Raw genomic sequence first — 12,273 nt, 5'->3', positions numbered from 1 at the left:
CAGCATACATAATTCTGGGCCATGTTCACTTTTTATCTTTAGAGTTTCCTTGTCTTTTCAGGGCTGCTTTGGTTTTCATTGTAACTAGACATCAATTTTGAAATGAATCTATGTTAGGGAACCAAGAAAGTAAAAGTAGAGTAGTCCCCCTTATCCGCGGGAGATATGTTCCAAGCCCCTCAGTGGATGCCTGAAACCGCAGATAGTATTGAACCCTGTATATACTATGTTTTTTTCTATACATACATACCCATGATAAAGTTTAACTTATAGATCAGGCACAGTAAGGGATTAACAGCAACAACTAATAAAATAGAGCAATTAAGTTGAGAACTTTTATCTTTTCACTAAAGGGAGTGCTTTACAGCTTCTCTTTGACATAGCTGAATTGCCAGCATCAATAGCCTTACACTTTGAGACTATTTTTAAGTAAACTAAAAGGTTACTTGAACACAGGCACTGTGATACCACAAGAGTCCATCTGATAAGCAGCTACTGAGTGACTAATGGGCAGGGAGCATATGCAGCCTGAAAATACTAGACACAGGGATGATTCGTGTTCGGGTGAGAGGGAGTGCGACAGCTCAAGATTTCATCATGCTACTAAGAATGGAACATGATTTAAACCTATAAATTGTTTACTTCTGGAATTTTCCATTTAATATTTTAAGACCACAGTTGATTATGGGTGACTGAAACCTCAGGAAATTAAACTGAAGAAGATAAGGGGGAGACTACTGTATCCTGTAGTGTAATTTTTCTCTGGAGTCTCACTCTTTCCCAGGGTTTTCAAAGATAAGAAAATCGATCTAGCATATAGTTATTGAACATTTTTTCTCTGTAACATAAGGTGCAAATATAGTATTGTTCATGTCTAGAATTCCTACCTAAAACATTAAAGAGAGTATAAAGAAAAACTGACTTGGAGTACTGTGTTCACAAAATTTCTTCTAATCATCATTTTAAGGCTTGTGACACTTAGAAGATTTGTAGATGGCCCCTTAGCAGAATAAAAGGAAGTGTCTTAAGTATAAATTCCTTTTCTCTTGCTGCATTTAAGATTCTCTCTTTGACTTTAACCTTTGGCATTTTAATGATAATGTGTCTTGGTGTGGGTCTGTTTGGGTTCCTCTTGTTTGGGACTCTTTGTGCTTCCTGGACTTGTATGTCTGTTTCCTTAGCTGGGTTAGGGAAGTTTTCTGTCATTATTTCTTCAGACAGGTTCTCAATCCCTTGCTCTCTCTCTTCTCCTGGTATCCCTATGATATGAATGTTGGTATGTTTACTGTTGTCCTAGAGGTCTCTGAAACTTTCCTCATTTTTTCCGATTCTTTTTTCTTGTTGCTGTTCCAATTGGGTGTTTTCTGCTACCTTGTCTTCCAATTTGATGATTTGATTCTCTGCTTCATTTAGTTTACTCTTGATTCCTTCTGTGTATTCTTCATTTCAGTTATCATAGTCTTCATTTTTGACTGTTTCTTTTTTGTAGTTTCCTTTTTCATGCTTAGTATCTCTCTGTTGAAGTCCTCACTGAGCTCATCTGTTTCCCCCCTAATTTCATTGAGCATCCTTATAACCAGTTTTGAACTCTCTCTCTGGTGGGTTGCTTGCCTCCATTTTATTTAGCTTTTTTCTGGAGTTTTCTCCTGTTTCATTTGTGGCATGTTTCTTTGTTTTCTCATTTTAGTTGCCTCTCTCTGTTGATTTCTATATAGTAGGAAGATATGTTGTGTCTCCCAGCCTTGGTCAGGTTGCCTTATGTAGTAGGTGTTCTGTGTGGCCTAGTGGTGCATTCTCTCTGATCACCTGTGCCAGGAGATCTGGACTTGCTTTCTGTGTGGGTTGTGTATGTTCTTTTGCTGTAGCTAATCCTTGATTGCTGCTGGCATGTCAGTGGTTGAGACTGACTTTTGGAGTGACTGTCTGTGGGGATTGGCCATGCCCATATAGTATGAACTGCTGTGTGGGGACTGATTTCACGGAGTGGGATTTGCACCAGCAGGCTCATGTACCTGTTGAGACCACCTTTTGGGTGTGCTGCTTTTGGGGCTAGTCAGGTAGTGCTATGTTGTAATTTGACACCAGTGTTTGGGTGTGTTGTTTCTGGGGCCCTTTGAGAAGAGCTCCTGTGTAGGTTAAGGTCAGTCGCTGCCTTTGATTGTTCGGGGCTACCTGGTAGGAGCTACAAAGCAATCCGTGAATGGTTGCTGTCTGTGCTGGATCTTGAGGCAAGTGAGAGAGACCACGCTGGGAGCCAAGGTCAGATACCCTCAGTACTGGCCCTGGGGTGCGTCAGCAAGAGGACTAGTGTACCTCAAGGCCTGAGGCTGTTTGTTATTTGCCTGTATATCTCTGCAGCTGTGAGAGCTGTTGGTTGGTAGGAAAGTTGCATGGGGCAGGGACCCAGGGAGTCACCAGGGTAAAGCATGCAGATTTCACCTGGCCAGTACAGTGGAGCGAGCTGATTTTGTCAGGCCAATGCAGATTGCTGCCAGTGCTGAGCCTGCAGGCTCCCACAAAAGTCACAGATCACAATGAGGCCAGACACCATTCTCCTTGCACCTGTGGACCCCAGCAATCTGCCCAAGAGGCACTGCAGTTTGGGCTGGTACCAGTGGCCTGCCAACAAAAATCTTCCTTGTAATGTGCAGGCAGCTCACAGGTAACCTGTGTGAGCTGAGGTATGCTGCCTGCCCCTGAATGCTTGGCCTAGGGAAGGTGCAGGGTGGGGCTGGCTGCCTGGTAACGGGCCCACCGGGGGCAATTTGTAGGTTGGGTGGAGCAGGCCAATCTCACTCAACCAACACAGCTTCAGAATTGGCCGTGCAGGGGAGGGGTCAACAAAGGGATGATAGCACCCATCTGCAGACTGGCCTGGAGGGGTACTGACAAAGAAGCAATGGTGGCTTTCCCTATGGCCCCCACTCCAGTGCCACACAACTCAGCTCCTCCCTGTATGTCACTTGTGCCTCCTGTGCTGCTGACCCTCTGCTGGAGCCCAGGGAGAGTATCTGCAAGCAAGTGAGTCTCTGTGAGGGCCCTTTAAGTCAGACATCTGGGTTTTCAGGTTTCTTCTCTCTCACCCAGACAGCCACACTCATCACTGAGTTTTATAGTCAGATTTTGTGGGAACTCCTCTTCTTGGGACTGGAACCCTAGGCTGAGGAGCCCCTGTGTGGGGACAGGGCCCCTCTCTCCTTCAAGTGGGCCTCTGCAGTTGTGTTCTCCCTCCTGGTGCTCAACTGTCACAAGTAGGTACGAGACTAGCCCACTTCTCGTCTCTGCCCCTCCTACTGGTTTCGATGTTGCTTTTTCTTTATATCCTCAGGTATGTGTGTGTTATGATCAGCAAGATTTCAGGTGATTCTCCAAGTTGTTTGTATTATAATTCGGTTGTAATTTTAATGTGGTTGTGGAAGGAGATGAATCCTGCTTTTACCTAGCCAGCCTTCTTGACTGGAATACACCAATCTTTCATTTAGTTGCTCTGATCACACCCTTACTTTTCTGCAGGTCATTTTTCACAAAACAGCCAGAATTATATTTTTATAGTGCACATCAGATCACATCACCTGCTAATGGATTTCAATTACGCTTAGAATAAAATGCAAAATGTTTTCTGCAGTCCACAAGGATCTGGCTCGTTGTACTTCTCGACATCATCTACTTGTACTCCCTGTACCTTTCCAGTTACCACTGAGTTTTTAACTAGCTAGCTCTCCCTGAAAGGTGGTCTTGCTCTTGATATTTTCAATTCATGGATTGCTTTTCCACAAATCTTCACCTTCTCCTTGTCATTACTAACTCATTTTAAAAATGACCTTTATAACGAAGCCTTTCCTGATCATCTGGTCCAAGGAAGTTGCTAGTCTCTTACTATCGTATCACTCTGTTTTGTTTTCTTTTTTTTTTTTTATGTAACAAATATTCATGGAGCACCTACGTTGCGATAAGGAGCACAATGAAGTTCTTACCCTTAATGAAGCTGTCATTCCAGTGAAGGGGAACAGTCAATCATTACTACCTGGTTCCCCGTCCTGACCCCGCACAATGAACAGAGTGGACGATTCCTCAGAGCGGTGGCAATGTTTTCTTTCTGTTGGAATTCGTGAAGAGAATTTTCAGAGAGCCCATTCTTTCTCAATTTTACTACTTAACTTCTGTAAAGTTAGCTCCGCACCTGGAGAGGTGGCAAGTTATAGCATAAAGAACGAGGACACAATGATCAAGTCCTCCAAAATTTACAATGCACATTCTTGAGCAAATCACATTATCTACTTTTTGCATTAATTTTCTCATTTGCAAAATGAGGTAGTCTTATCCATTTCACAAGGTTCTTGAATGAATGAATTATGATCATGTTTTACTTTGATTCTATCCTAACAGCATTAATTTTCTATTTTTCTACAGTACTTTGGAAGTTTACTTGTCATTTTCTGTGTAGAACTGGCTTGTGGTGTTTGGACATATGAACAGGAAATTATGGTAAGTTCAAAGTGTAATATCACAATCTGAAACAATATTCAGTTCAGTCTTATATATCAGATACTTTGTAGTAATTTAGACATACAATTATTAATTTGAATGCTTATGCTATATGATAACAATGTATAGTCCCAGTACTTCTGAAAAGTAACATTTTTTTCTGTATTTAAAGCATGTTTTCAAACCATAATTTATAATATTTCATTTGATATACTATGATATTTGTCTTTAATTTCACAGATTGCTTACACATGGATATAATAGAGTAAAAATAATATATGTTCTAAAATAACTTTACCAATTTATGACCATATAATAGAAAAAATTCACATTTGCAACAAGTTTTGAGAAAGCTTGAAAATCTTCATGAAAGACTAATAAAAAGCTGTACACCCATGGGTAGCAAGCGCTCATCTCCTCTTTGCAACAAGCTGAACTATCTTCTACTTTAAGAAGTGTATTTGAGGAGCTACTGTATATTTACTCCAGTCTAGAAACATTTTCACAGTTGACACTTGGCTATATGAAAACAGCTCTTCAGCTTTTTTTTTTTTTTTCCCTTTTATTTTAGCAATTGAAACCACTGGAACAACTTTCATAGTTATATTGGAATGGATGAGGATAAGCGTTTCTCACCTTAAGATTTTAGCAGTCATGTTTGGTTTACCGTTCACATTTCACCTTTGCTTGCATTGGGCTTTATTACTTATTTAATGTTTGTTCACTTCCTTGGTGAAAATTTGTGGGTTTATCACCATGAAGTCAAGCATCTTTGCATGTCTGTGATTGCTGGCTGTTTTCATGGTGACAGGCCAGATTTTCCCAGTGTAAGTATCTTAGAGTAATTCTGTTTCGGTAAGATGATGCTTTTCAACATGTAGTCCTTGGACTGTCTACAGCAGGAGCTGGAGTGATTCTTAAAAATGTGCATTATAGCACTCTAGGCTAGATCTGCTGAATCAGAACAGAGGAAAAGGCAGAGGAAGAAGGGGCAGAAGGACTGCGCATTTGCATTTGTGACAGATTCCCCAGGTGAATCTTCAACTTTTTTAAAATGTAAGAGCTCTTAAGAAGAAAGGGAGATTATTTCATATTTGTTTCAGAGAGGTATTTTGGCAGCTGTGTAAGAAAATTGAAGTTGTTTACGGTACTGATGCAGTTATTAAAGATTTTATGGTGAATCTGCTACTGTACTGCAACATTGTTTTGAATACTAAGTGGGAATTGCAGACAAGTGGGAACTCTCTGTGCTCCAATTTATATGTAAACGATGCTCTGGCACTGCCACACATCCAAACCCCTCTGGAAAACCCTCTGAAGCATACACCCCCAAGAGTATGCTTCCAATGTATGACAACTCTCAATAAGGAGAGAGAATTTATAATTATGTATTTCCATATTAAAAATTGAAAACTCAGGGCAGGTTCTAACTGATTTATTATAAACTTAAGAATTTTCTTTAAAATTAAATCTATTAAAATAAGAATGTTCTTGCTGTCTTAGAGAATTAAGTTTTTATTCCATACCCTAGAAAGTATATATTTGGGGGAGTGAAAAATTAGTTGTTTCCAGAGACTCAGTTTCTGTGTTTTATTGATAAAAGGATAGTGTCTTTTAATTTCTTTCTGTTTTTAAAAACTAAGTGTATCTCCTTGACATTCAAGCAATAAGTAGTAAATAGTATAATTAATTTTTGATTCCCTTACCTCAGCTTTTGGTTGTATCCTTTTTGATAGTTAAAAGGTTTTTATTTATTGTTTGTTTGTTTTTTCCTATTTATTTATTTATTTATTTTTAATTGAATAAATGATTTAATTTTTTCTCCCATTGTCTAAAAGGTTTTTAGAAATGAGTTTACTTTGTGTGGATTTTAAAATGGTTTGTATGTCATACTAATGTTTGATAAATCTCCTAAGTTAAAACATTTTTGAAATGAATTAATTTAAGGTATTTGAATGGAAATATTGTGATTCTAATATAATTCTAAGAAACTGAGATAATTGAAAAGAATTTATACTTAAAATGCTTTCTTACCTTCTGCTAAGGGGCCATCTGCAAATCTTCTAAGTGTTACAGTGGTACAAGATAGAGCACACCACCATTTCAGTTGAGGGCGTACATCACTGTTTTGTTTGTGTAAATCTTCCACAATAGACTAAGAGCTGTTTAAAAGTAAAATGTGGAAAGTAGTTTGTTAGAAAAAGGTTTGTCAGATTTTTTTTTTTATTGCTTTTGCATTAATAGCAGTGTGAGTGAAAAGTGCCGTTAAAGTTTATTAGCTGCCAAATTTTGCAAAACCCAGCCTTTGCATAGAATGGGCTTTGTGCTCTTAGCTGTTCCTTGCAAGGAGCCAATAAATGTATGTTTTCTTTTATGGCCAGGTCACAGTGCTTTTTTTGCCAGAATCTCAATGATCTTCTCTGTTCTTGCCACGTTTGGTCTCAGATCGATTGTGGTCACAAGAGGGAAACAACTCGTATTTATTTTGGAAAATGAAATTAGGAATAAAATGGTTCTAATAACCTAATTAAGAGATTTTACATCAGTTGGTTTCCCTGTTGTTTATTATAGTCACCTCCTAATATTCCTTCTCTCAAAAAAGTGTCAATAATATTGTTTTAGATTATACATTTCTAGAGAATTTATTTCACTTTTATTTATTTTATGCTCAAAAGGATATGAAATAATAATAACTTAAAGTGAGTAGCTTGAACTTTGGTTAGTTCCTTGAATACTGTTGAAACTACATGAACACTAAATCTACCCAGTCAGCCCATTATTTAGAGAACAAAATTGTGTACCCAAGTATTGGAGAGTTTTCTTTTGTATTGTGCATTTCCAAGTAATAAAAAAAAAATTCACTAAGGAAAAAATGAAGCATTTCTGTGGTCAAGAATTTTTAAACTACTCATATTGATATTACTATTTTTTAAAATAAAACTTCCAAATAATCTAGTTCTTGAGTTAGCATTGAGCTTGCTTGTCTAAGCCTGGGCTGTGTTACTCTATACATCAGATGTGGATGTTTGTCCAGCTTCCCAAGAGTCACTTCAATACTGCACATGTGGTGAGGCTAGGATTTGTATGCTTCGTTTTCTCCTCTGGCACTGTAGATAAAATATAGAATGATATGCTGACTAGGTTTCTAGCCAGCTGTTGTATTGTATACCTGAAGCTCTGTCATGATTGAACACTCTTTTAAGAGACATGGACTTGAAAATAGAAACAAAAATTGCTTTAATTTGAGAACTAGTCTTTCTAGAATTATAGCAAATCTCTAAAATCCAGTTTTTGAAAGACGTTTACAAATTTATTCCAGAGTAAGGCTCGACTTGAGCTAAACTCTTTCTCTTCTTAATTCTTCTCCCTTTATTTTAGTACCATAGTCTGCACTCACTTCAAAGAACAGCAACTTTATGAAATCAAATCAAAGGGCTTTTATCTGCAGTGATCATTTGTTATAAGGAGCTCTTCTGGCATATCTGTAGGATATATAGTTTATTTATTTTGTGATTTCCTTGAGTTCGCTGTTGGCATTAAATGCTTTTGCATTATTTTGCTTAACATGAAGTACCTCGTCATTTAGTACAAAAATTCACATGTAGAGTTTGTTCAATAAGTATTTAGTAACTCTGAGTTAACTTGGACCACAAACAAATATGTTTAAAATAGTATTTGTCGATTATAATACATTCTAAATGTGTTCGAGTGTGCGTATGAGACCACAAGTGATAGAGTTTGTGAATATGTGAATGTATGTGTGTCTTTATGTGTTACAGTTGTTGATATTTTGTTTTTTATCTCCAGGTTCCAGTTCAGTGGTCAGACATGATCACTTTGAAAGCCAGAATGACAAATTATGGCTTACCTAGATACCGATGGCTTACTCATGCTTGGAATTTTTTTCAGAGAGAGGTAAATGCTACAATTTATGAGGTAGAGGGTATGGAATAAATGACACACTTTCAAAACAAATGTTTAAAACTTTAGCTTTGGTCACTTTCTCTGTGCTGAAAAGTTAAGCCTGAGATTCAGTTACCACTGGTGTAATTCTTTATTGAGAAATACTTTAAGGAATTCCAGGCTCTGCCTTTCTTCCTATGTACACCATTTCCTCTTCATTTCACACACTTCACATATATTTTAGAATTTCTTAAAATCCTCTTTACTAAACTACTATGAAGTTTCCTTTTATGAGACTTGCTCAATAAATATCCAAGTTTTATTTGAATAATTGTAATGACTACTTGTATTTTAAACATCATTTAAAATTTTTAAATGATTATTATTACTTTAGAGTTAAGAATCAGTGTATTGTTAGAGGCATGACCTTTCTAGTCAGAAAGACCTTGGTTCAAATCCTGGTTCTAGTCTTAGTCTCCTCACCTGTAAAATAGGGATTATCAAATACCTATCTCCTTGAGTTCTTGAGAAGATTAAATGAGATAAGTTTGATCTTATTTAGCTTATGGTTATTAAAAATAACATTAGAAAGAATAGATAGTTTTAGCATTTTTACCTAACTTCCATATACCACTGCATCCAGTCATCTTCTCAAATGGAGACTATATTTACATGTTTAAAATCTGGTGACTTGAAGTTAATCATTGATCTTGCTTCAAACTAAGCTTTTCTCCCAAGCAGTTTTCTTGTGGTTGGAGTGACATTTTCAGATGATCAAGTATATCCGTTTCCTTTAATTTTATTTAGAGCTGGGCCACAAAGCATTTGAGAATCAGTGTCTTACACGGTGGATATTTAGCTGTCTGCTATATTACTCTGTATTAGATCCTGGCAGAGGTTCAAGTCCAGGATAATCTCCATATCTGGCCCTTTGTGTTAGAGTTGTTGAGATGGTAAAAATTATCATTGTAACACAGATTTCCTGTTTATTTAAATGCTTCCTGACTTTGTTTGTTTATTGTTCATTTGTACTAAAAACAACATGCAGGGAAAATAAGTAAAGCATTAGGAAGTTTACAGAAAAATGTGTTCAGCTACTGCTCTGGGTAGAAGCTGCCCAGAGCTCTTTATTTTCTGGGATTTGTGATGTAGACCATGACAATCCAGGTTTAAAAAAAAAAGAAAAAAGAAAAAAAAGAAGAAAAACAACAAAAAAAGAGTTTCTCTAATAGTAGGAAAAGGAACTCCACCTGGATAGACAATGTAGAAGCCCTGCAACTGGTAGCACACATATTTTTAGATTTGTTGCATAAGTGCCCTCCTCTATATCATAGGCTGGTTTCACCCCAGAGGAGGTGGTGCAGACCTCAGGGCATCCTGAAAGAGTTTTTAAAAGCCCCTTATATTGGTTTGCTAGGGCTGTGGCCCTATCAAAGTACCACAAACTAGGTGGCTTAAACAACAGAAATTTATTTTCTCACAGTTCTGAGTCTAGGAATCTGAGGTCAAGACTTTCAGGGTTGGTTTCTTTGGACGCCTCTCTCTTGGGCTTATAGATGGCCATCTTTTCCCTGTGTCTTCATGTTGGCTTCCCTTCATATGTGTTTGTGTTTAAATGTCCTCTCCTTATAAGGACATCAGTCATATGGGCTTAGGGCCCACTGAATGACCTTAATTGAATTACCTCTGTAAAGACCCTGTCTTCAAATATGGTCGCATTTTGGAATGAGAACGTCAACATGAATTTTGGGTGGCATACAATTCAGCTATGACACTTACAAAATAAGTGGTATAGCTGAGAGTGAGCTTGTCAGGCCCCAGTTTTCCTGACTCCTCATTCAGTGCCATTCTGTGCATGTCTGTCAACTTAGCAAACTCTTACTTAAGCCCTAGTTATGTTTATTTAACTGTCTTTTAAAAAATGTATTTCTTTATTTTAACATAGTGGTTGGAGCATAGGCTTTGGAATAAATAGGCTCTGCCACACACTGATCTGTGATCTTGGCAAGTTACTTGACCTGTGAGAGCCTCAGTTTCTTTATATGTAAAGTGGTGGTGGCATGTTCTGAGTCTGACACAATGTTAACAATGTTAGCAAGACACATGTTCTGAGTCTGACATAATCAACAATGTGATTTTAAAGGAGGCAGGAAAATTACAAGGAGATGTAGACTACAGACACGTGTGGCTCAGTAATAGATTTGCTTAAGGGAGTTTTCGGGAAAAGTTTCAATTCAGTATCTTCTGTTGATGAGGAAAAACAACTATGTGAAAAAAATATCTCAGTGATTTATTAAAATAAAAAAAGTATTTGGCACTGAACATGATATAGTTAAGTCATTTGGAAAAGCCGTTTCTGTGGAGCACCTCATTTCCTGACAGGGCCAGATAAATGGACTGTTCTGTGGTGGATGGGGTTAGAGGGTTCCAAGAGCTGTTTGGTCACCAACATGGAAACACACATGTCCTTTGGAAATGAGAAAAGTAGGTTTTCTCTGAGAATTTTAAAAGACTGACTTGGAAATGTAGTGGTTTATGGTGTTTAGAAAGTAAAATCTTTTAGTACCTATGTTTTTTATGGATACCAAAGGACTTACATAAAATATGTGATATTAAATTATGTTTGAGTTAATTTGCGATGTTTGTGGTATATTCATGGCTTTTAGAACAAGTTTATAAAAGAAAAATACCAAAACATTTTTAAAGTTTCTGAGAAAATTTTAGTACTACTCACAGTTTCCAGTAATTCATCATTTATAATATTTTTAAGGTGATTTTTTCTTTTTTAAAATTAAATATTTTACACAAATGAAAAATTTTAAATTATTTTTAGCATTTTTTAAGATAAATTTTATATGAGAAGTTTAGAAGTCTTTAAAGATGATTTCGGTTGAATTTTGAAATGGTGGATCTTGATGTTTTATGAAAATGTCAATCCCGGCATGGATTGATCTACTGGGCGACATAATTCGCAGAGCCAGTCACTCTTGGCAGAGTCTTCTCAGTGACTGCCCTTCATTCTTGTTTTTCACCAGTGGAAGAGTAACCCCCCTCTACACAAGGGCAGAAAATTAGCATAGTTAATTATTCTGAACCTGATCTACATATGTCTGTAAACAGTGTTTCTAACCTTGACCAGAGAAAGATTTTGCGAATCCTTGGTGAAATGAGACAAAAAGAAGACAAAACTATTTTTCTTAAATCTAACTTTATTCAAGCTAAAGGAACATCATTTCTTCTGAGATTAAGGTGATAGAATGTGATAATTTATTTCAAGAATCTCATTCGGTTGAACAAAATTTTGTTAGCCAAACGTCAGCAAATCTTTCTATGGAGATTACATAAATTTTTAATATGATATTTGAATTTCATTCAGCAATTAAACTGGTAACTAGGTGTATATGTATGGATTAAGTACTCTTTAGTGCCTAGAGGCTTCATGATAACTATATGATCTCAGCTATTTGTTTTGTTAGTTGTATATATTAACTCTTGCTACATGATCACTTGTAGAGGATCTTACAGTTGAGGAGTAAGACTCAGTCATGAGTGGTCCCTTTTCATGTGTTATGAGCATTATTGTTCAAAATTGTTCCATTATGGGTCTGTTACTACATTTCTGTCATCAACATGGAATGTACACATATCATTAGGTGATGACAGAAGTCAGTTTATCTCGGCGCAAAAATTTTAGAAATCTGATGTTTACTCTCCAAAAATTAAGAAAATATTTTTGTAGTTTCTGAGACTGACTAGTCATTTTTTTGCAGTTCAAGTGCTGTGGAGTGGTTTACTTCACCGACTGGTTGGAGATGACAGAGATGGACTGGCCACCAGATTCCTGTTGTGTTAGGGAATTCCCGGGATGTTCCCAACAGGCCCACC

General features: G+C 37.1%; 1 protein-coding gene across 1 annotated transcript in view; it reads left to right on the top strand.

Annotated features, from left to right (window-relative positions):
- The window catches only part of TSPAN12 (tetraspanin 12), a 67,172-nt gene that overhangs the window by 34,778 nt on the left and 20,121 nt on the right, over window positions 1-12,273 (top strand). The window contains exons 4-5 of the mRNA XM_011357159.2: window positions 4,411-4,485; window positions 8,293-8,400. Of these exons, the coding sequence (XP_011355461.1) occupies window positions 4,411-4,485; window positions 8,293-8,400 (183 nt within the window). The remainder of the gene's footprint in view (window positions 1-4,410; window positions 4,486-8,292; window positions 8,401-12,273) is intronic.

This window comes from Pteropus vampyrus, unplaced genomic scaffold, assembly GCF_000151845.1.
Source record: "Pteropus vampyrus isolate Shadow unplaced genomic scaffold, Pvam_2.0 Scaffold33, whole genome shotgun sequence".
NCBI lineage: Eukaryota > Metazoa > Chordata > Mammalia > Chiroptera > Pteropodidae > Pteropus > Pteropus vampyrus.
The sequence above is the reverse complement of the archived record's forward strand: the minus strand, read 5'-3'. Positions and strand labels throughout refer to the sequence as shown.